Raw genomic sequence first — 23428 nt, forward strand, 5'->3', positions numbered from 1 at the left:
AATGAGGAAATCAGAGTCAATATGGCTTTATGAAGAGGAAATTGTATTTGAGAAATTTGGATTGTTTGTTGAGAATGTAATAAATAGGGTGGATAAAGGGTACCAGTAGATGTGATATATTGGATTGCATTCAATAAGGGGCATATAAAAGATCACTTCACAAGATAACAGCATATTGGTTGGGGATTATATACTTCTATGAATATGTGAGATTGACTAACTAACAGAAAGAGATGTTGTAATAATTGGGCAGTTTTCAGACTGATATGACTGGGTAATTTGTTAGGTGGAGTGCTCCTTCCTCCAGTTACATGCAACCTCAGTACTCCTGCTCCATGGACCTGAAGTTCTCCTTCTCCACTTTGAGCTGGGTCAGATTCCTCAAAGTTAATAGTAATGGTATACTTTTTCAGGAAGGCGTTCCAAACATCTTTGATTCGTTGCTTCTTTCCATCTGGCAATCTCTTGCAGCAGTGCACATTTTGGGTGTCAGGCATGTGAATGATATAGCTTGCCCACTGGAACCAACTTGGTAAAATTAGGAATCAATATTGGACATGGATATGCCACCATCAAGGACATACAGTCAACCTTCACTAATCCAACTATCTGTAATCCGGTTCCTTCAATAATCCGGCACTGATTATGCTTAATGTGATCCCTCTGTAATTCAGCATTTTCACTAATCCGGCACTCCTCAGGTCTCAATGGTGCCGGATTAGTGAAGGTCGACCTGTATATACTGAAAGGTGCAGGAAAAGGCCCAGTAAGATCATTACAGATTCCCCCACCCTGCTCATGGACTGTTTGTCCCACTCCCATCAGGGAGGAGGCTATGTAGCATCCACACCAGGACCACCAGACTCAGAAACAGTTACTTTCTCCAAACAGTAAGGCTGATCAACACCTCTACCTCCACATCCTAACCACCACTTTATCATTTCCCGTCAGTCTCCTTATGTACAGACACGCCCATGCCTAGCATCATTTTACCACATACAATCAATCCATGTATATAAGCTGTCTTACATAATTGTATGTATTAGGCTTTTCATTATTATTTTGTTCCTTATCTTATTTTGGTTTTTCTTGTGTGCTGCATTGGATCTGGAGTAACAATTATTTTGTTCTCCTTTACTCTAGAAATATGGCTTGGGAGCTGTACTGGAATTGATATTAAACTATCTTGAATCTTGAATATTAGCCTCGGAGAAGATTCAGATACAGCAGATTAATTTATCACATGTACAAGGAAATGTACAGTGAAATATGTCATTTGCATTCACAAGATGGCAGTAAACACCCTGGGATGTGCTGCGGTTAGCCCACAAACGTCGCCACACATTCCTCACATAGCGTGTGCCCACTATGACTGGCAGAACAACATTCTAAGTAAACCTATTATTAAAGAACATACAAGTCACCGAAAACTACCCGGAGATTCACTTTCTTTCAGGTGTTCACAGTTGACACAAAGAGACACAATAGAATCAATAAAAAACAACATAGAAAGACTGACAAACAACCAATGAAAGACGACAAACTGTGCACGTACAAAAAGTAGATGAAATAATAAACAAATACATAAATAATAAATAATATTGACAACATGAGCTGTAGAGTGCTTGAGAGTGAGTCCACAGGTTTTGGAATCAGTTAGGTGTTGAGGTGAGTGAAGTTTTCCACTCCAGTTTCGTAGCCTGATGGTTGATGGGAAATAAGTGTTCCTGAACCTGGTGGTGTGGGACCTAAAGCTCTTGTACCTCATTACCTGATGGCAGTAGTGAGAAGAGAGTATGGCCCAGATTGTGGGGTCCTCGGTGAGAGATGCTGCGTTCCTGTGGCAGCACTCTTTGTAGATGTGTTCAATGGCGGGAAGGCTTTTCCTCTGATGAACTAGGCTGTATCCACTACTTTCTGCAGGTTTTTCTGTTCACGAGCACTGGTGCTTCCACACCAGGTTGTGATCTAACCAGTCAGGATACTCTCCCCTTGCATCTATAGAAGTTTGTCAAAGTTCTAACTGATGTGCAAACCTGTGAAACTTCCCTCCTTTGTAATGGCACTTACTTGCTGGTCTCAGGATAGATCCTCTGAAATAACATTGAAGAGTTTAAAGTTACTGACCATCTCCACCTCTGATCCTCTGGTAAGGACTGACTTATGGACTTTGGTAGTCAATAATCATCTCCTTGCTCTTGTGATGTTCAGTGAGAGGTTGTTGTGGCATCACTCAGCCAGATTTTCAATCTCACTCCTATATGCAATTCATCACCACTTTAATTTAGCCAACAACAGTAGTGTTGTCAGTAAACTTATATATGGCATTGGAGCTGTACTTAGCTCTACAGTTATAAATAAAAAGCAAGTAGGGCAGGGAGCTAAGCACACAGTCCTGTGGTGTGCTTATGCTGATGATGATTGTGGAGTAGACCTTGTTCCCAATATGAACTGACCGGGGTCTACAAGTGAGGAAATGAAGGATTCAGTTGCATTAGGAGGTATCATGGCCTAGGACTTGGAGCTTACTGAGTAGTTTTGAGGAGATTATAGTGTTGAATGCCGAGATTGAGGTCGATGGGTACCTCACACTGCTGAAGAGAGGCTAAAGATGGCAGTAAACACTGCAGCTAGTCGATTGGAACAGGGTTTTAGTGCTTGGCCAGGTACACCGACTGGGGCAGTTACTTTTCATGGGTTCACCCTGCTCTCATGTAAGCCTCAGAAAGTGAAATCTTAGGGTCGATGAGGTTGTGGGAGTTTGTGAAGGTGTCCCTATGTTCTGTCAGTCAAAGCAAGCATAAAAGGCATTGAGATCACCTGGGAGCGCAACATTGTTGTCACATATGTCACTTGGTTTTACTTTGTAGGAGGTGAGGAGGTGATAGCATTCAAACCCTGCCACAGCTGTCAAGTATCCTTCTGTGCTTCACGTTAGGATCACAATTGCCACTTCACTTGTGAGATGGCTTTCCAGAGGTCATACCTGGACCTCTCGTACTTTCTTTGACCATCGATCTAGCCCTCAGCAGATTACAGATCTCTTGGTCCATCCAGAGCTTCTGGTTAGGAATGACTTTGAATGATTTTGTGAACAACACAGAACACAAAACAGAATACACCAAGCAACAATTCAAAATTTAAGGGTAACATCATCTAAGGTGGACACTGTGGGTAATATTCACCATTTCTTTGAGTATATCAGCCTCTGACCAGCTGATAATGATGCAAAGATCACTATCTCCTAAGCAGTAGGGATCTCTGGCATTGGATAAGTGTTTGATATATGGACTACCTACAGCAGGCACCTCAAAGCATTGGAGAGAAGTTCAGTACAAGGAAAGCAACCATGCTGTTTTGCATATTATAGCATTTTATTGTAGCTATCAGGGACAATTTTTGTGATAAGGTGATCCAAATGCTGAAGTCCTATAGAGTGCAAAGGAAGATAGTTCTGGTTGTCTGATATCAATTATTGTATACCCAGATATTAATGTAAGAATTTTTCAGGGTGTTGTCCTAAACCCAGTGATCTTCATCTGCCTCAGTAATATTCTTCCTTGTATTACAAGTCTGATGTTTGCCAAAGACTGCACCATCTTCAATTCCATTTGCTACTCATCAGCAAATAAAACAGTCCATGCATGGGTGCACACAGATAAATCATGACAACATTTAGACATAGAACGTTAAGTGACACATTTATGTCATTCAAGTGCCAGACAGTGACCATCTGGAAAATCTGAGCGCCTAAATATCTGCCCTTGACATTCAATAGCAATACTGACCGAGTCCCATAACATTAACTATGACGGAGTCACCATTAACCAGAAACATATCTGAACCGGTCATATCCAAGTGCAGGTCAGGAAATTGGATATACTTGGGGGAGTGACTCACATGACACCTCAAGATCTTTTCATCACCTACAATGCAAAAGTCAGGACATGCAACTCTTAAAGTACTCAGAATGGTCGAAGAAAATGCAACCACCTTTTTGGCAACTCATTCACCATCCACTCTGACCATCATTCTCTGTACCACTGGCACCCAGTGTGTTCAATTTACAAACTACACTGCAGTTACTTCAACTGTGTGAGCCGCAACTTCTCCAGGTGTATCTTCCAAGCCTGCAAACTTCTCCACTAAAAATAACCACCTACAGGCTCCCTTCCAAAGCTGACACCATGCTGACTAGGAAATCTGCAAATATTCTTTCATCTCTGCTACATCTGAATTCTCATATTCTCCTTATCCCAGCAGTGCAGCAGTCCCTTCTTTGGAAAGTCTGCAGTAATTCAGGAAGATATTCATCACCACCTTTCCAAGGATTATTGCCTAACACTGGGCAATGTTGCCAGTGAGGTTTTGGATTTTTATTTAGTGGTTATCTTTTGTCTGCTGGCTATTTCTACCTCTGCAAATTTTCTAGGTTTGCCTGTATACCAGGAACCTAGAATAGAAAAAAAGATACAGAATTTCAGAGATTGGAAACTTCTGAATAACTTTACAAGACCATGAATGACTGTCAATTTGGTCTTACAATATGAGAGGATGGCAATTTAAAACCTAGATGTGTAGGAATTTCTCAAAGAGGGTGGTGAATCTGTCTCAGAAGGTTCATTAAGAGTAACTAAAGAGCTGGTAGATAAACTTTTTAAAGATTGGGAAATGAGGGCTTTGGGGAACCAGGAATGGAACTGAGGCCAGTACAGATCAACCATAGTCATTTTAAATGGCAGGATAGGCTTGAGGGGCTGAGTGGCCTACCCCTGCTCTGAATTTATATTCATTGTTCTAGAATACCCTGAGCTGATGACAGGGCAATGGAGAAAAGGACCTTTCTTTAGTTATCTCTGGAGTGTAGGAGGCTGAGATATGACCTTATAGAAATTTATAAAATCATAAGGGATGTAGATAATGTGGATGGTCAGTGCCTTTTTCCCCATCCTAGAGGAGAATATAACCAGTGGACATAAGTTTAAGGCAAGGGGGTAAAGATTTACAAGGGGAAACATTTTCATAAAGGATGTGGAGAGTATATGGAATGAGTTAGCAAACAAAGTGGATACAGTTACAATGTTTAAAAGTCACACAGAGAGCTACATGGATAGGAAAAGATTAGAGGGATATGTAGGCAAATAGGAATAGCTTAGATGAGCACCTTGGTTGGGATGGACGAGTTGGGCTGAAGGGCCTGTTTCCGTGTTGCGTAACAGGAATCTGCTGAAGCACGGAATGCTCTGCCACAGCAGCAGCGGGGTCTGGCAAAGCTACATCTTTAAAAAGAATCAAGGAGGGTAAGTTGAAACAGAGAAAGACACACAGTTCACGGAAAAGATCATGATAGTAAAATACAGTTTGGATTGATTTTTCTTTTCCTTTACACTTTGTTTAAAAGGTCCTTTACTTTTTTTTTAAAAAAGCTTTATTAAATTGCCCTGCAAATCTTCAAAGTTTTGACCATCTGAGCTCCATTCTCTGCTTCTACCAACCTCTTTAAAGGAAGCATTGTTAATTTATACTGCCTCTTTTTCTAAAGAAATATAAACGTTGCAACTGAGTATGAAAAGGCTCTGATATGATAGCGTAGAGAATGCTATGCTGCCATTCAGGGAGCTCAGATTTACTGTTTTGTTTCCAATGCCAGATTAAGCTCAAGATCTGACATGCCAGCATGTGTTCCAAAATGTGAATGAAGGGTAACGTCTGGAGAGGCCCATTGTGCCAAATTCATTTGACTGGATTGAAAGTTAAATGACTTGTCCAAGGATATGTGACAATCAAAGACAAGCTTCATAAAAGAAACACCAAACCTTGATAGATGTTGTCAAGACAGTATTAATTGATGATAGCCTTGCTTCACTCCATTCCTGGATAAAAAAGCAAGTGCCAAGTGTCATCAATCATGAACGGCTTTAGGTTAAAACCCATCTGATTGGACACACTTCAGGGAGAAATCATAGGATAGAAACTCCTTAGGGATTACTCCAGTAAAGAAGAGTAGAAAATTATGCCAAACATGTCATGTAAATGATCTTGCATATGTTTCTTGGAAAATTCATCACCATATTTTACAAAAGCTTAAACCCCCTTGTACTTTTATTCTGGCATACCCCACCGCCCCCCCCCCCCACCAATAGAGTTACAAAATACACGTGGACTAAGATGTTAACTGTCCTGTGCTAATACCAGTGGGATCATCAGTTGATCTGCCACCTGTCTTCAGGAGTTTTGGCCCGCTTATGATCAAGACTCCCTCGAGGTGGTGGGCCAGCAGTGCTAAAGCACCACCTCCCACTGGTGAGCTTAAAAACTTGGCATCTGCCTCTATCAGAGTTGTTGGTCACTTCCATCCAACAGATAGTCTACTCTTCAGGTGTCTATGCCACTACTGAAGGGTTTGCAAGATATGTATACACTGTCTGACTATCTGCCCCTCCGGACATCTTCAACTCAAGCAAACCAAACCTGTACTTTCCAACATCATAAATCATATCGCCCATCACTTCCAACTTTCTCTTTGATGTTCCCCTGAGTGTTCTCCAACATCATACTGATATCCTCATCAAATACACACCAAGCCTTCTCATCTGCTATTGCTGGCCACTTGACTTTCCTCTTCTTCTCTACCTCCTCACCACCGCCATCATGCGAAGAATCTACCTGGGTACTGTGGTCTGAAACCTGACCTGGGTTATCTCTCGTCTGACCTGGAGTATGATGACGTTCTCCAGAGCGAATCGCTGTGGCTTGTGAATCAGTGGTTGAAAAGACCACATCATCTGTGCTTGGTGAAGAAATCTCATCTTCATCCACTGGGATGGAATAGCACTTTAACTTTGCTTGGTGGACTCGTAAACCTTTAATGCTGGAAAACGCTCTCCCACACCAACACATTGGACACTCAGAGCCTCTTATCCTAGCTCTTGGTCGTAGTCGTTCCCTGTAATTAATGGTATCCGTCCGATTGGGTCCATCATTCTCCCTCCCTCTCGGAGGACCCCGAGGGTATGTATCTCCATGTAACATTAACTGCAGTGCAACATGCGCCATTCACCTGATGTGAGATGTTTAACCTTATTGGTATGGAAAAATAATTGATGACTTCCATTTATTGTTTCCCTAGTTTGGTTTTATTAATTTTCTCATGAAGGTCAATGTCAAGGTCACTTGACTGCTGTCACAGTTCGTAGTTTGCTGCTCACTGCTTCATCAATTAAATTATCCAAACACCATATTGAAGAAGAGTAGACTTCAACTACATCCCATTCAGTCTGCATTCTAGTTCTTCTGACTACCCCTGGTGTGATCTGCCTGAATTGCTTGAAAAACTAAAACTTTTCATTGTATCTTGCTACATTTGAAAACAATAATAAAACAAGCCCTACTTCCTCAGGAGGCTAAAAAAATTTGCCATTTTGCCTTTGGCCATTGCCAATTTTTATTGCCAGAGCCATCATGACTTGAAATGGCAACTACTACTAGAAACTGCAGAAAGTTGTGAACACAGCTCAGTACAACATGGAAATCAGATACCCCTCCAACACACTCTGTCTACAGCTCTTGCTGCCTCAATAAAGCAGCCAGTATAATCAAAGACCCTACCCACTCTGGACATTCTCTATTCTCCTCCCATCAGGGAGAAGAAGCAAAAGCCTGAAAGCATGTACCACTGGGCTCAAGGACAGCTTTTATCCCATTATTATCACACTTTACAACAGACCTCTCATATGGAATGAGAGTTAAGATGAACTCTTAAACTCTTGGTTGCCTGGTCTACCTCATCCCGGCCCTTGAAATTTTTTTGACTACCTGCATTGCACTTTTTCTAGAAATGCAACGCTATATTCTGCATTCCGTTTAATTTTTACTGGCCTCATGTATTTATGTATGGCATGATCTGTCAGGTTAGCAAGCAAAGCAAAAGCTTTTCATTGCATCTCAGTATCTGTGACAATATGAATAAACCAATCAAATAAAAAAATAAGCTTCTTCTCCTGAAAACACCTTGTTGGGTAGACAAACACTACAAACCCTTAAATATATAGCACTGCACTTAAATATTTAAAATATGAAGTGTAATACATACATAAAGCATTTCTTGTCATATAATATAGAGTATAACAATGCTTCCTTCTCAACAAAAGACCCAATCATTTCCCCTCCTCCACCACGCTCATCTGCCTGGCAGATCTGGTCCTCACCCTCAACCATTTTCTCCAAACTGAAGGGGTAGCCATGGGCACCCCTATGGGCCCCAGCTATGCCTGCCTTTTCATTGGCTACATAGAACAATCCATGTTCCAAACCTTCCCTGATAATGCTCCTCAACTCTGCCTGCACTACATTTGATGACTGTGTTGGTGCTGCTTCATGCACCCATGCTGAGCTCATCAATTTCATCAACTTTGCCTCCAACTTCCACCCTGTCCTTAAATTCAGTTGGTCCAACTCTGACTCAAAACCTCATATTCTGTCTAGGTAGCCTCCAATCTGATGGCATGAACATCAATTTGTCCTTCCAGTCATTATCTTCTTCCCTTTCTCAACTCTGTTTCCATCTCTCAAGACCAAATAAATACTGATCTTTTACCAACCTACTGATTCCCATGGTTATCTTGACTATACCTCTTCACGCCCTTTATCGTGTAAAAATGCTATTCCTTTTTCCCTGTTCCTTCATCTCTGTGCCATATGTTCCAGGATCAGGCTTTCCTTTCCAGAATATCAGAAATGTCCTCCTTCTTCAAAGAACAAGGTTTCCCTTCCTCCACCATTAATGCTGTCCTCATCCACATCTTGTCTATTTTCTGAAGATCCATGCTCACCCCCATCTTTCCACCACTTTAACAGGGATAGAGTTCCTCTTTGCTCACCTACCACTCCATGAGATTCCACATTCAACACGTCATTCTCCATTCCTCCACCATCTTCAACAGAATCCTACTGTCAAACACACCTTTAACTCCCCCACCCTCACTCTCTGCTATCTGCAGGGATAGCTCCCTCAATGATTCCCTTGCCTATTCATCGCTCCCCACTAATCACACTCCTGGTACACGTCCTTGCAAACGACAGAAATGCTACAGCTGCCCATTCACCTCTTCCCCTACCTCCATTCAGAGCCGCAAACAGTCCTTCCAGGTGAGGCAACACTTCACCTGTGAACCTATTGAGGTCATCAATTATATCCAGTGCTCCCGATGCAGCCTCCTCTACATTGGTAAGACCTGTCATAAACTGGTGGGCCTCTTTGGCGAGCACCTCTGCTCTATCCACTAAAAGCAGAATTTCCAGTGGCCAACTATTTTAATTCCTATTCCCATTCCGACATGTCAGCCCATGGCCTCCTCTTTTACCACAATGAGGCCACTCTCAGGTTGGAGGCGCAAAACCTCAAGTTCCTTCTAGGTAATCTCCAGCCTGATGGCATGAACATCAATTTCTCCTTCCAGTCATTTCTTCCCCTGCTTTCTGGCTTCTTTTATTCTTTTAATCCCCATTCTTATCTTTTCTCCTCACCTGTCTATCACTTCCCCCGGTGACCATCCTTCTTCCCTTTCTCCCATTCTCCTCTCCAATCAGATTTCTTCTTGTCCAAACCTTTACTTTTCTCACCCACCTGGCTTCACTTATCATCTTCTAGCTAGTCCTTCTTCCACTCCCACCATCTTTTCATTCTGGGGTGTTTCCCCTTCCCTTTCAGTCCTGAAGAGGGATCTTGGTCTGAAACATCAACTGTTTATTTATCTTCATAAATGCTGCCTGACCTGCTGATTTCATCCAGCATTTTGTGTGTGTGGCAGCATTTCTTCTCTAATCAATTGTCATTGACCCTGTAAGACATTGATATGATCCAATACCAGCACTGCACACCACTGGACACCAAAAGCAAAGGGGGACTCTGCTCATTTCTGTTCAGATGTGATGAACAACTTGCTGAACATTGAGAAATTTAAGGAAAACTCAAAGGAGCACATATACTGAGGTGAATGTAGTTAAAGAGTCATTAAACTATAGCCATGAAAACATACAGGTTTATTCTATTAGTGATAAGAAAGACAATAATTTGGGAAATGGTTCATAGGTGGAAATAAGTGACACGTAAGAACATAAGAAATAAGAGCAGGAGTAGGCCATCCGGCCCATCGAGCCTGCCCCGCCATTCAATAAGATCATGGCTGATATGTCCGTAAACTCAGTTCCATCTATCTGCCTTTTCCCCATAACCCTTAATTTCCTTACTATGTAAAAACCTATCTAACTGTATCTTAAATATATATAATGAAGGCACCTCAACTGCTTCCCTGGGCAGAGAATTCCACAGATTCATCGCTCGCTGGGAAAAACAGTTTCTCCTCCTCTCCATCCTAAATCTTCTGCCTTGAATCTTGAGGCAATGTCCCCAAGTTCTTGTCTCACCCAGCAATGGACACAACTTTCCTACCTCTATCTTATCTATCCCTTGCAAAACTTTGTATGTTTCTATAAAATCTCCTCTCATTCTTCTGAATTCCAGAGAGTATAGTCCCATGCGATTCAATCTCTCCTCAGAAGTTAACCACTTCATCTCTGGAATCAACCTAGTGAACCTCCTCTGCACTGCCTCCAAAGCCAGTATATCCTTCCTCAAGAATGGAGACCAGAACTGCACACAGTACTCCAGGTGGGGTCTCACCAGTACCCTGTATAGTTGCAGCGTGACCTCCCTGCTCTTGAATTCAATCCCTCTAGCAATGAAGACCAACATTCTGTTTGCATTCTTAATAACCTGTTGTACCTGCAAGCCAACTTTTTGCGATTCATGAACAAGCACTCCCAAGTCCCTCTACACAACAGCATGCTGTAATCTTTCACCATTTAAATAATAATCTGCTCTTCTATTATTCCTTCCACAGTGGATGATCTCGCACTTACCAACGTTGTATTCCATCTGCCAGACCTTGGCCCACTCATTTAACCTATCTATATCCTACTGCAGACTCTCCACATTCTCTGCACAATTTGCTTTTTCACTCAGTTTAGTGTCATCAGCAAATTTTGCTACGCCACACTCAGTCTCCTCTTCCAAATCATCAATGTAAATGTTAAACAGCTGCAGGCCCAGCACCGACCCCTGCGGCACCCCACTCACCTCTGACTGCCAACCGGAGGAACACCCATTAATACCAACTCTCTGCCTTCTATTAGTTAACCAATCCACTATCCATGCCAATACACTTCCTCCGACTCCATGCATCTGTATCTTATTTATAAGTCTCTTGTGCGGCACTTTATCAAATGCCTTCTGGAAATCCAAGTATACGACATCCACCTGTTTCCCCCCTATCCACTGTACTCATTATGTCCTCAAAGAACTCCAGTAAGTTTGTCAAACAGGACCTGCCCTTTCTGAATTCATGCTGCCTCAGTCTAATGGAAGCATTCCTTTCTAAATGTTTCACTATTTCTTCCTTAATTACAGCTTCAAGCATTTTCCCCGACTACAGATGTTAAGCATAACTGGACTATAGAGGCCTATCTTTTGCCTGCATCCTTTTTTAAAAAGTGGCGTGACATTTGCTATCTTCCAATCCGCCGGAACCTGCCCAGAGTCCAGAGAATTTTGGTAAATGACTACCAGCGCATCTACTCTAACCTCCACCAATTCCTTCAGCACCCCGGGATGCATCTCACAGGACCAGGGGACTTATCTACCTTTAGGCCCTCTAGTTTGCTCATCACTATCTCTTTAGTGATAGTGATTTTATCGAGGTCCTCACCTCCCATTTCGTCCATAACATCATTCTTTGGCATATTAGACATGTCCTCCACCATGAAGACCAACACAAAATAGTCGCTCAATGCCTCGGCCATTTCCTTATCACCCAATATCAATTTCTCCCTTCCTTGTCTTTCAAGGGCCCTACGTTGACTTTAGCCACCCTCTTTCACTTTATATATTTATAAAAACTTTTATATTTTGTGCTAATTTACTTTCATGCTCTATCTTCCCTTTTCTTATTTCTTGTTTAGTTGTTCTTTGTTGCTTTTTAAAGTTCTCCCAATCTTCCAGTCTCCCACTACTCTTTGTGACTTTGTACACATGAGCTTTTAATTTGATACTATCTTTTATTTCCTTAGTTATCCAAGGCCAGCTCTACCCACACTTACTGTCCTTACTTTTGACTGGAATATACTTTTGTTGAGCACTGAAAAATCTCTTTGAAAGTATTCCACTGTTCCTCAACTGTCCTACCAAAATAGCCTGTGCTCCCAATCCACATTAGCCAACTCCTCCCTCATCCTGTTGTAGTCTCCCTTGTTCAAGCATAATACACTAGTTTTAGATCTAACTATTTCATCCTCCATCTGTATGCAAAATTCAATCATACTATGATCAGCCTTTCCAAGAGGATCCCTGACTACAAGATCGTTAATCTTACCCATCTCAATGCACAAGACTAGATCTAAGATAGCATTTTCCCTTGTAGGTTCACTAACATGCTGCTCAAGAAAGCCATCACGGAGGCATTCTATGAAGTCCTCTTCAAGACTTCCTTGACCAACCTGATTCACCCAATCTATGTGGAAGTTAAAATCCCCCATGACAACTGCTGTTCCATTCTTACAAGCCTAAGTTATTTATTGTTTAATCACCTCTGTCACTGCAATATTTTTATTAGGTGGCCTATAGGACAACTCCCACCAGTGATTTTTTTCCTTTTACTATTCTTAATCCCTACCCAGATGAACTCAACATTCTGCCCTGTAGATCTTATATCGTCTCTCACAATCCCTCTGATCTCATTCTTAATTAAGAGCGCCACCCCACCTCCTTTGCCTTCCACATAACTAGTAAAGAGATGCAAAGAAACGAATCTTCTCAATGAAACACAAGGCAGAAATGCAGTTGAAAGGCCATATGCTAAATGTTGTTATAACAAATTAATCTATTACAATTATTTAGTTGATATCTTAGAAAAAATCATTGCTGAAGAACTCAGCAAAGAAAGTGTGAACACATCACTAATTCAGGAAAGCAATATTTGATCATAGTTATTATACTATGTTTCAGTCAAAAGGAGTAGCTGACGGAGGCTGAAAGTCTGTCTTTCTGATATGATGGTCTATGTGTTATATTACTTTGCTTGTATGCCAATGCTTTTGAAGTAAATTATCAACATTCAATGGCAAGATTCTGTAGACGGGGAAGAGAACAGATAGTTGTTTACTATTACATAAAATATTGAATTATAACTCTTACATAAATAACAGATGGTTGAAGGTGGGTTCAGAAACTGCAACTCCATCTGGGTGAATGGGCATGTTAATAAACTGGATGAGTATCATCTCATGGTTTACAACATAATATTTTACAGCTATGCGGCACATTCCTGACTATCTATTCTGTTTTATGTGTTTTGCATTGTATGAAACACATTCGGTTAAATTTTACAAGGAAAGATTATCTCTGGTCCTTAAATATGGAGAAATTGCTGCAGTGTTCTTTATACCTTTGTTTTCAACTTTTACAAAGAGCAAATTAAATTTCCTTCTACTCACAACGTATGACTAAATCTGTGATTTGCTGTGATTGAAAGATTGGTTATAACTACTAGTATAAATCTGCCAGAGATGGCAGAGCTTGCTCATCTTTGGAAAGACTTTCTAGCAGACAGAATTTAAGCATGTTTATTACTGAATATCTAATTCCTATATCATGGTAGAAAATATTATCCTCAAATCACTAGTGAATTATTATAGCTTAAAAACATTTTCAAAAACATACTAAAATATTTTAGAGAACTGAATTGCTGAAAAAGAGATGTCTTCTTCTGGAACACGCATTAGTGCATTTATAAATCTCCAAAGAAAAAGAAATAATGCATTTTGTCAATCTGCTATTTTGGCAAATGTCAACTAATACACTCTTTAAACTGCAGGTAGGATCAACCTCTTTAAATTTTTCAGAATATGTAATCTCTCTTTAAATAAAATATGGTATCCATCGAACAAAGTTACCTTTTTAGTTTTTGTTAGGTATGTCCTGGCAGAGTCCTTGAAAGACACATCCTCATTGGGCTTCTCTGCCTGAAGGTAACAAACCCAGCCCAGTAGATACCAGACCTATAAGACAAGTACATTCTGCAGGTTATCAATATTGCAATTATAGGGAGATAGTCACAAAATGACTTATCAATAATGGGTCAGAACAAAATGTATGTTATGCGGAACATCAGATGCTTAAAGAGTGCATTTTATCAGTTAACTAACCATCGACATATGGATAAAAATACTATTAGGAAGTCAGTGTTTTATTACCTGTCTATTATTGATAGTCATTATATTATTCCAGTAATAACTGGAAGGTTCTTTAGGTAAGTAACACTGAAAATACTTTGTAATAGCAAAAGACCATTGGAGTTGGTGTGGAGGTGGTGATCTAAGGACAACGAAGAGGGAGGGGGCATTAAGTAAAGGAATCTGTTATCAAACTGCATTGGGATTAATTTTGTAAGTTCTTACTAAATGGAAATAGTGGTAAGATAGCAGAAGTAGCATACAGTAAGAAAGTAGCAGGAGGTTGTTAATATTTGAAATATGGCAACACTAAGCTCAATTCTCTGGGAGAATATGAGGCGATGAAAGGTGAAGTCCAAGTCACTAGGAGCAGGGTGGGGCTAAACACCCAGGCAACGAAGGTGAGCAGCATGGTGTCTGACAAATTAGGCATCAGAGGAGGAAAATCTGGGGATCCTGAGACACAGGGGAATGGAGAGAACTGGATGTGACCAGCTGAATTGACATGACCTTCTGTGGATGACTAGAAACCTCTCCAAGAACCTCAGTAAAGAGACTCCTTTGAAAAATGAGACAAAGGCTTTGATCAGGATGTGGACAAAGACCCAGATGTAGCAATGAGCTTTATATTACCTTGATACTTGGGTACACTAACTACTTTACCAAATATTACTAAATAATGTTGTTAACGCTATCAAACAAAGATCCTGAAGATCTTGTACTTGAAAGAAATATGGTCAATCGGATGAATAATGCAAAACCGTCATGTCTAAAATAATTAATAGAGATGAAAATATATGGCAGACAAATTTCAAACCTGATGAATGTTCTTTTCACATAATTATAAAGGTTCAAATGCAAAGTAGATCCCTTCAGATAATATTTAATGCATTACATTCAGTAACTTATATTCACCTCTATTTCTCAGTAGAACTCTGATCTACAAAGAATAGTATAATACCAACCAGTGATTACAGTCTGCTGTTCACATCCTGTTCTTTATATTCATTAACAGTGACCTTACAAGCGACAAAGATAATCTAATACAACTACCATCTGGTTAAACTGATATTTTCTTGCTTTACTTTAGTGTACATTTGCCTACAAGTGGGAGAACATTGAATATCAATGGATCATTTGTTCAAAATGCCAATAAAAGACCAGTCAATGCTTTATTGGTTACATTTTAAGTTAGAGAACATTCTGAACCTCAAAGGCTCTAAGATGTTTTACTTGGTCGACTATATTTGCTAAATTTTAATCAATAAAAGATCTCTTGTGGCATTGCTCTCAGTAACTCAAATGCTACAATATTTTATAATGACAGGAGCAATGTACCATGTTACACACAATATATTAAATTTAAATCATCTCCCGTAGCATTACTCACTTGAAAAAGAACTGATATATCTCTTCCAGTAACTGTGGTTATTTCTCACTGTCTAATTCCTATTCAGCATTTGCTATGCCAGCTCTTTCTCTGCCATTCTGCATGTTTCATGAAAAAGAAATTCTTATTGTAATGTCTATCACTTTGACCATTCTTTACATGACCCTTTCCCCTTCCTGCCCTTATTTATCTTCTGCATCTTTTTTTGTTAACATAGTTGATATTTATCTCATTTTGTTCAGGTCTAGGCCTCACAGAAAATTAAAAACACCAGGTACCAAACTGGATGTGGGTGTGGAAGAAGATTGTCAAGGAAACAGAAAAGGGAAAAAAAAAGTTAGGTAGAGTCGGGGATGTTGCTTAACCGGCAATCAAGTACAACTTATCCCACATCTGGTCCATGTAACAGCAGATGCATACTGCCTGCTCATTATATTGAGTGCTGCATGCAGCTGCTAACTGTGTCATTTATTAGGAGTATGCAGTAACAGTAAGGCACAAATCAACACTATAGCTCTTAGCAAATATACACCGTAGATTCTGGAGCTGTAAACATAATTTGAAACAGTGCTGCCGACCATTTCCAAAGGCTTACCATGGGAGGATTGTGCACAATGGGATCTGATTACAGCACCTGAAATTTTGATGCAGAAGGTGGAAAAGAAAAGAGAGAAACTAGTTTGTCTGCTGGGAACAGGAAAGCAGGCCCTTTGGGCACATGGTAAACAAGCAGTGGGTGAAGATTAAGGCAATGGTAATCTTGCTACACTTGTAATTCGGAGGACCAACTATCCAGAGATATGAGTTTGAATTCCACCAAAGCAATTACAAATTTGAAAAGGATGAACTACCCATTGTAATAATCTATTGACTTGTAACAACCCATCTGGTTCAATGGGATTAGCCATCCTCACCATGTCTAATTTATTTATGTAGTTTTGGTTATAGCAAGGATGTCAATAAGCTGGAAAGAATGCTGCTAGGCCTCAGTGCCCTGAGTTATAGGGAGAAATTGGACATATGAGTATAAAATCATGAAGAGCATAGATAGAATGAATATAGACAGGTTTTCCTTCCCCTAGGGAAAGAGAATCAAAACCTAGAGGGTACAGGTTTAGGGTGAGAGGGAGAAGATTTAAAAGAGACCAAAAGGGCATGTCACAATGGGGTTGCTGGGAACGGACTCAAATGCGAGACACAGACACTGAAGTACAAGGAATAGGACTTGACTAGAGTAGGGACGTGACAGGATAAGACAAGGAACAGGGACAAGAATGCAGACTTGGGCTAGGGAAAGCGGGACCAGGACTAGAAACCATGGACTAGGAGACAAGGCTTCAACTCCGAGCCCCAGACTGGACAAGGACCCCGAACCTGGGCTTTGCCTCGGACTCGGACCCCAGAACCAGGCAAGGACATGACATGGCTTCAGGACAGGACATGGCTGGGGTCTAGAGGCATGAGCTTGGAGACAGGCTGGGGTCTTTGCTCTTGAGGCTTGAGGCTGCGGTCTTGGGTCTTGAGCTTGGTTGCAGGCTGGGGTCTTGGGTCTTGGGTCTTGAGCTTGGCTGCAGGCTGGGGACTTGGGTCTTGGGTCTTGAGCTTGGCTGCAGGCTGGGGACTTGGGTCTTTGGTCTTGAGCTTGGCTGCAGGCTGGGGACTTGGGTCTTTGGTCTTGAGCTTGGCTGCAGGCTGGGGACTTGGGTCTTGGGTCTTGAGCTTGGCTGCAGGCTGGGGACTTGGGTCTTGGGTCTTGAGCTTGGCTGCAGGCTGGGGACTTGGGTCTTGGGTCTTGAGCTTGGCTGCAGGCTGGGGACTTGGGTCTTGGGTCTTGAGCTTGGCTGCAGGCTGGGGACTTGGGTCTTGGGTCTTGAGCTTGGCTGCAGGCTGGGGACTTGGGTCTTGGGTCTTGAGCTTGGCTGGGGACTTGGGTCTTGGGTCTTGAGCTTGGCTGCAGGCTGGGGACTTGGGTCTTGGGTCTTGAGCTTGGCTGCAGGCTGGGGACGGGTCTTGGGTCTTAAGCTTGGCTGCAGGCTGGGGACTTGGGTCTTGGGTCTTAAGCTTGGCTGCAGGCTGGGGACTTGGGTCTTGGGTCTTAAGCTTGGCTGCAGGCTGGGGACTTGGGTCTTGGGTCTTAAGCTTGGCTGCAGGCTGGGGAAGGGTCTTGGGTCTTAAGCTTGGCTGCAGGCTGGGGATGGGTCTTGGGTCTTGAGCTTGGCTGCAGGCTGGGGTCTTGGTATGGAGGCTAGTGTTCTTGGAGCTTGGCTTGGGATCCTCGAGGCTTGTGTTCTTGGAGCTTGGCTTGGGGTCCTCGAGGTTTGGGTTCTTGAAGCTTGGCTTGGGATCCTCAAGGCTTGGGTTCATGGAGCTTGGCTTGGGACCCTCGAGGCTTGGGTTCTTGGAGCTCGGCTTGGGGTCCTTGTCTTGAAATGCAGAGGCTGATAACTCGGAGGCTGGAGCTCAGAGACAGATTGGGAACTGTACATCGACACAGAGCTGGGACTTATCCTTCGAAAAGCTGGGACTTATCTTTAACGCAACACTAACATGAGACTGGACAGAACATAGACATAGAGCCGGGAGTCATCCAAAGACAAGCTGGGACTCAACTTTATCTCCTCACCAAGGTGGGACAGGTCCACCTGTTGGATAACAGCAGAACGGCCAGACTTACCCAACAGAGGCAATGACAAGACAAGACAGATCCCCCTGCAGGGCAACGGCAAAAGGACCTGGCTTAGCCCACGGAGGCAAGAACTAGACAAGACAGATCCCCCCGCAGGGCAACGGCAAAACAGCCTGACTTACCCCACAGAGGCGAGGACAAGAAGAGACAAACACCAAAGAACAACAGACAGTTCCATCTCTGCTTCGGGGTAGCTCCGAGCCTCAGTTCAGCCAGCAACCTCAGCTGGCTATGGAAACAGCCGAATCCATACCGCAAAGGCAGCTCTGACTACTGACAGCAAGGCTCCATGAGGGGATGGTTCCCCAACGTGGCCGAAAGATGGCAAGTGGCTGCTCTAGCCTTCCACCAGCAGGTTGCTCCCAGGGGATCTTGACAAGACAACCCAGCAGCCCACAATGGAATCCAAGGCTACTTATATTCCAAGCCTCAAGATAGGAATTAGGTGCCTATGATTAACCCAACCGAAACAAGGGACAGCTGGAAGACCCGGAGTCCTGTGTCCATGGACCGGACTGTGAACCGGAATGCAGGCTTCACGGACCAGACCATGACAGGGCAACTTTTTTACTCAGAGGGTGGTGCATATAGTATACGGAATGAGCTGCCAGAGAAAGCAAATTAGGCAGGTACAGGAACAACATTTAAAAGACATTTGGACAGGTACACAGACAGGGATTGTTAATAAGGATATGGCCCAAATATCGTAATGCCACAATATCCCTCAATGTCGCAAAAACAAAGGAGCTGGTTGTGGATTACAGGAGGAATGGAGACAGGATAACCCCTATTGATATCAGTGGATCTGGGGTTGAGAGGGTGAATAGCTTTAAGATCCTCGGCATCCACATCACCGAGGCCCTCATGTGGTCTGTACATATCAGCTGCGTGGTGAAAAAGGCACCTCAGATGGTTGAAGAAGTTTGGCATGTCCCCACATCCTAAGGACTTTCTACAAGGGCACAATTGAGAGCATGCTGACTGGCTACATCACTGCCTGGTATGGGAACTGTACTTCCCTCAATCACAGGACTCTGCAGAGAGTGGTGCGGACAGCCACCTATAGAGACAGGTGCGTAAAAAGGGCCTGAAGGATCATCGGGGACCTGAGTCACCCCAACCACAAACTATTCCAGCTGTTACCATCCGGGAAATGATACCACAGCATAAAAGCCAGAACCAACAGACTCCAGAACAGCTTCCTCTGCCAGGCCATCAGGCCGATTAATTCCCGTTGATACAATTGTATTTCTATGTTAGATTGACTGTCCTGTTGTACATATTATTTATTACAAATTACTATAAATTGCACATTGAACATTTAGATGGAGATGTAAAGGTTTTTATTCCTCACGTACATGAAGGATGTAAGAAATAAAGTCAATTCAGTTCATACATGGGCAATTGGACTAGCTCTGAATTGGGCTGAAAGGCCTGTTTCCATGTTGTATTACTCCATGACTCTATCCAACAATACTGTTAATGCTTAAATACCCTCTGAAATGTCCTAGCAAGCAACTCACCTGCAGCTTTACTGCTGCAATTAATAACAAAAAGAAAATCCAATATCAATTAGGTACTGAATTCAGACACAGCAAATGTGATCTCATCTCAGTTTCCCTCACAAATTCCCTCTTCATAATCTTCTGTCAACATTAAGAGAGTTTTCATCAGATCAGACCAGTCCAGCAATAGCTTGACATACCATTCTCACAGTTGTATCTTATAGACAATGTGCCAGACCCTTCATTACAATCCCTGAATACATTGTCCTACAGAAAAGACAGAGCCATAAGAAGTATCAAAAGCTAAATTGGTCCCAGCAAATTTCAATATTGACTTTAGAACCCATGAGGTCCAATGCCACCAAGTCTAGTGTGGGCAAGGAAGCCTCCTCCTGATCGCTGTCCTGCCTCAGGAGATAAATGAGCATTCCTTAACACTGGGAAAAATAATCTGTGAAAAACAGTGAAGGCAGCAAGAATACAAAGTGTGTTCTGGGTGGGGGACTTCAAGGCCTAACACCAATGTCAAACTCCATGGGATGCCACAGCAGTGTAGCCGCTATTAGAGCTCCGGGCGTCGGAGTTTGGAGTTTAGTTCCGCTGCTGTACGTCCTTCCCATGAGCACATGGGTTTCCTCCATGTGCTCCAGTTTCCTCTCACACTCCAAGGATGCACTGGTTAGTTGGTTAATTGGTCATTGTAAACTGCCCTGTAGTTAGGCTAGTGTTCTATCAGTGGGTTGCTAGGCGGTGCCACACGTTGGGCTGGAAGGGCCTGTTCTGCTCTGTATCTAAGTAAGTAAATAAATAAATAATGGCTTGGCGCCCTAGTACTGACCATGCTGGCAAGAGGATACAGCTAACATAGTATATCTGCAGAAGATGTTGGTATACCAGTGTGAAGAACAACTTCAATGATCCCACCTTCATCAGTTTACTTGTAGCAATATATCTGTCCGTAATGGTATTGTTTGAAGTGACCATCACACCATCTTTGTACTGATACTCAGGAAACCTTGTGTGGTCTGCAACTGCACTCAATGCAATAGGTTCATAATGGAGTTGGGCATCTGTGGACAATCAGCAGTCACATAGATGAACACCACCACAATTTCAAACCCAGAGCCCAGCATGCAGTATCTCTCAATTTGCCATTACTATTAAGCTTCAGTCAATGAGGAGTGCAGAAAAGCTGGAAACTTATGAATGTAGGGCAAATCTAGTGAAGTCATGCTTGCTAACCAACATGTCTGCTAACCAACATGCAATAAACAGCTAACATACAACTAATGATCAGATCAAATCTCAGCAGTCTTATCACATCTATGGTGAATGGAAGCGGATAATGAAATAGCAATTGGATTTGGTAGCTCCAGAGGCATTGTTCTGCTCACTGAGGATGATGTGGGTGCTAAAGGCAAACTGATGCATTCACAGTCATATTCAGCAATTAATGCTTAATATAATCCAATCCAGCTTTCTCCTGAGAGTCCCACCACCAAAGCAGCCATTCCTTAAAAAATTTAATCCATTCTACACAATATCTAGAAACAGCCCTGGATGTATTAAAAACCGTTGGAGCATCTCAACTATAGTACTGAAAACTTTAAAACTAGCACGTAACCAGCCAGTTCTAGTACAGTTCCAATATCTGCACCTACCTAACAAAGAGGGAAGTTGCAAGTTATATACTTCTGACAAAAAAGCAGGACAAATCAAATCCAGCTAATTACCAACCAGTCTGTTCTCAATCATCAGCAAGATGATGGGACGTGCTCTTGAGAGTGCTATAAAGCTGCCTTTACTCATCAATAACCTGTAGATGGAAGCCAAGTTTTGAGCATTTCAAGGAAAACTTAGCTTCCAGACCTCATTAGTCTGGATTCAAACATGGAACAAACAGTTGAATTCTAGGGCCTACAAGCGAGTGCCCTCGACATTGAAGCAGCATTTGACTGAGTGAGGGTTATGGAGCCCTGGTAAAAGCTAAAACAATGGAAAACATTCTCTTAAGGAAGGTGATTGAGGTTCTTGGATATCAACCATTTCCATCCCAGACATCACTATATGAGTTCCTCAGGACAGTAGCCCAGGCCCCAGCACCTTCACCTGCTTCATTAGTGACTTGACTTTAAATTAACAGGTCAGAATTGGGAAAGTTCATTGAGCAATCGTTAATGTTCAATACCATTTGCAGTTCTTCAGCCAGTCAAACAGTCCAGCAAGAAGCTATACACAGTCAGACATGGGAAATATTACAGCAAACTTGTTGCAACTTTGAAGATAAGGGAATCCTAATGCTTGTACTTCAGTGCTTATGATTTTTTTTTTACTTATTTCCATTGTTAGGATCCTTGTTCTGCATTATTTTGTGCAGGTTCCTATTATCCAGGCAGCATATGACCTCTTTACTCTTCCAGCATGGACACAATAGTTGTGAAAAAAACCTCTTGTGACATTAAAGTGAAGAATTTTCTGCAAAGCACCATCTCACACATTTGCTCACTTTGAAATTCTTTTGTCATTTACACATATCCATTCTGCAAGTCTATTTAATATTTGTTTTGTGTTATAAGGAAGGATGTGGTCGTTTAGGACTACTTTTCTTTATTTCAACCTCTAAAGGTCTTCCAAGGTATGAAAATTTATTTAGAGAGCAAAGCTGCAGCATGCCAAGAATTTCGCTGTGGGACAGCAGGGAACGGAGTCCAACCAAGATGAAAAAAGTCAGGCCATCTGGCTATCCCTGGAGCCTGGCTCCCTATCACAGAAGTTCAATATTGGAGTCCGATGCAGCTGAGCAGCATTTAATTATCAAGTGATCCTTTGCATTCCTTCAGAGAGATGTAACAAATATTTGTTCATGATCAGTATTGCAAATTACATAAGGTAGCAGAGTATTTCAAAATATGTAATGAAACATGCTTTAAATCAACAAACACCAAACATCAGAAAAAATGTCTGCTTAAATGATAAGTAAACACGAGAAACTCGGTAGATGCTGGAAATTCAAACAACACACACAAAATGCTGGTGGAACGCACCAGGCCAGGCAGCATCTATGGGAAGAGGTACAGTTGACATTTTGGGCTGAGACCCTTTGTCAGGACTAACTGAAAGAAGAGATAGCAAGAGATTTTAAGTGGGGGGGGGAGGGGAGATCCGAAATGATAGGGGAAGACAGGAGAGGAAGGGATGAGCTAAGAGCTAGAAAGTTGATTGGCAAAAGGGATACAGAACTGGAGAAGGGGGAGGATCATAGGGCGGGAGGCCTAGGGAGAAAGAAAGGGACCTTCACCTCCAATGGGATCCCACCACTAAGCACATCTTTCCTTCCCCCCCATCTGCTTTCCGCAGGGATTGCTCTCTACACGACTCCTTTGTCCATTCGTTCATCCCCATCCCTTCCCATTGATCTCCCTCCCAGCAACTTATCCTTGTAAGCGGAACAAGTGCTACACCTACCCTTACACTTCCTCCCTCACCACCATTCAGGGCCACAGACAGTCCTTCCAGGTGAGGCGACACTTCACCTGTGAGTCGGCTGGGGTGATATACTGC

The 23428-nt window shown here is 42.3% G+C and overlaps 1 protein-coding gene across 1 annotated transcript in view; it reads right to left on the bottom strand.

The window, feature by feature from the left end:
* The window catches only part of LOC140195440 (uncharacterized), a 442685-nt gene that overhangs the window by 72685 nt on the left and 346572 nt on the right, over positions 1 to 23428 (bottom strand). Inside the window, exon 10 of the mRNA XM_072253735.1 lies at positions 14008 to 14112. Within this exon, the coding sequence (XP_072109836.1) occupies positions 14008 to 14112 (105 nt within the window). The remainder of the gene's footprint in view (positions 1 to 14007; positions 14113 to 23428) is intronic.

Source organism: Mobula birostris, chromosome 3 (assembly GCF_030028105.1).
Source record: "Mobula birostris isolate sMobBir1 chromosome 3, sMobBir1.hap1, whole genome shotgun sequence".
Taxonomy (NCBI): Eukaryota; Metazoa; Chordata; class Chondrichthyes; order Myliobatiformes; family Myliobatidae; genus Mobula; species Mobula birostris.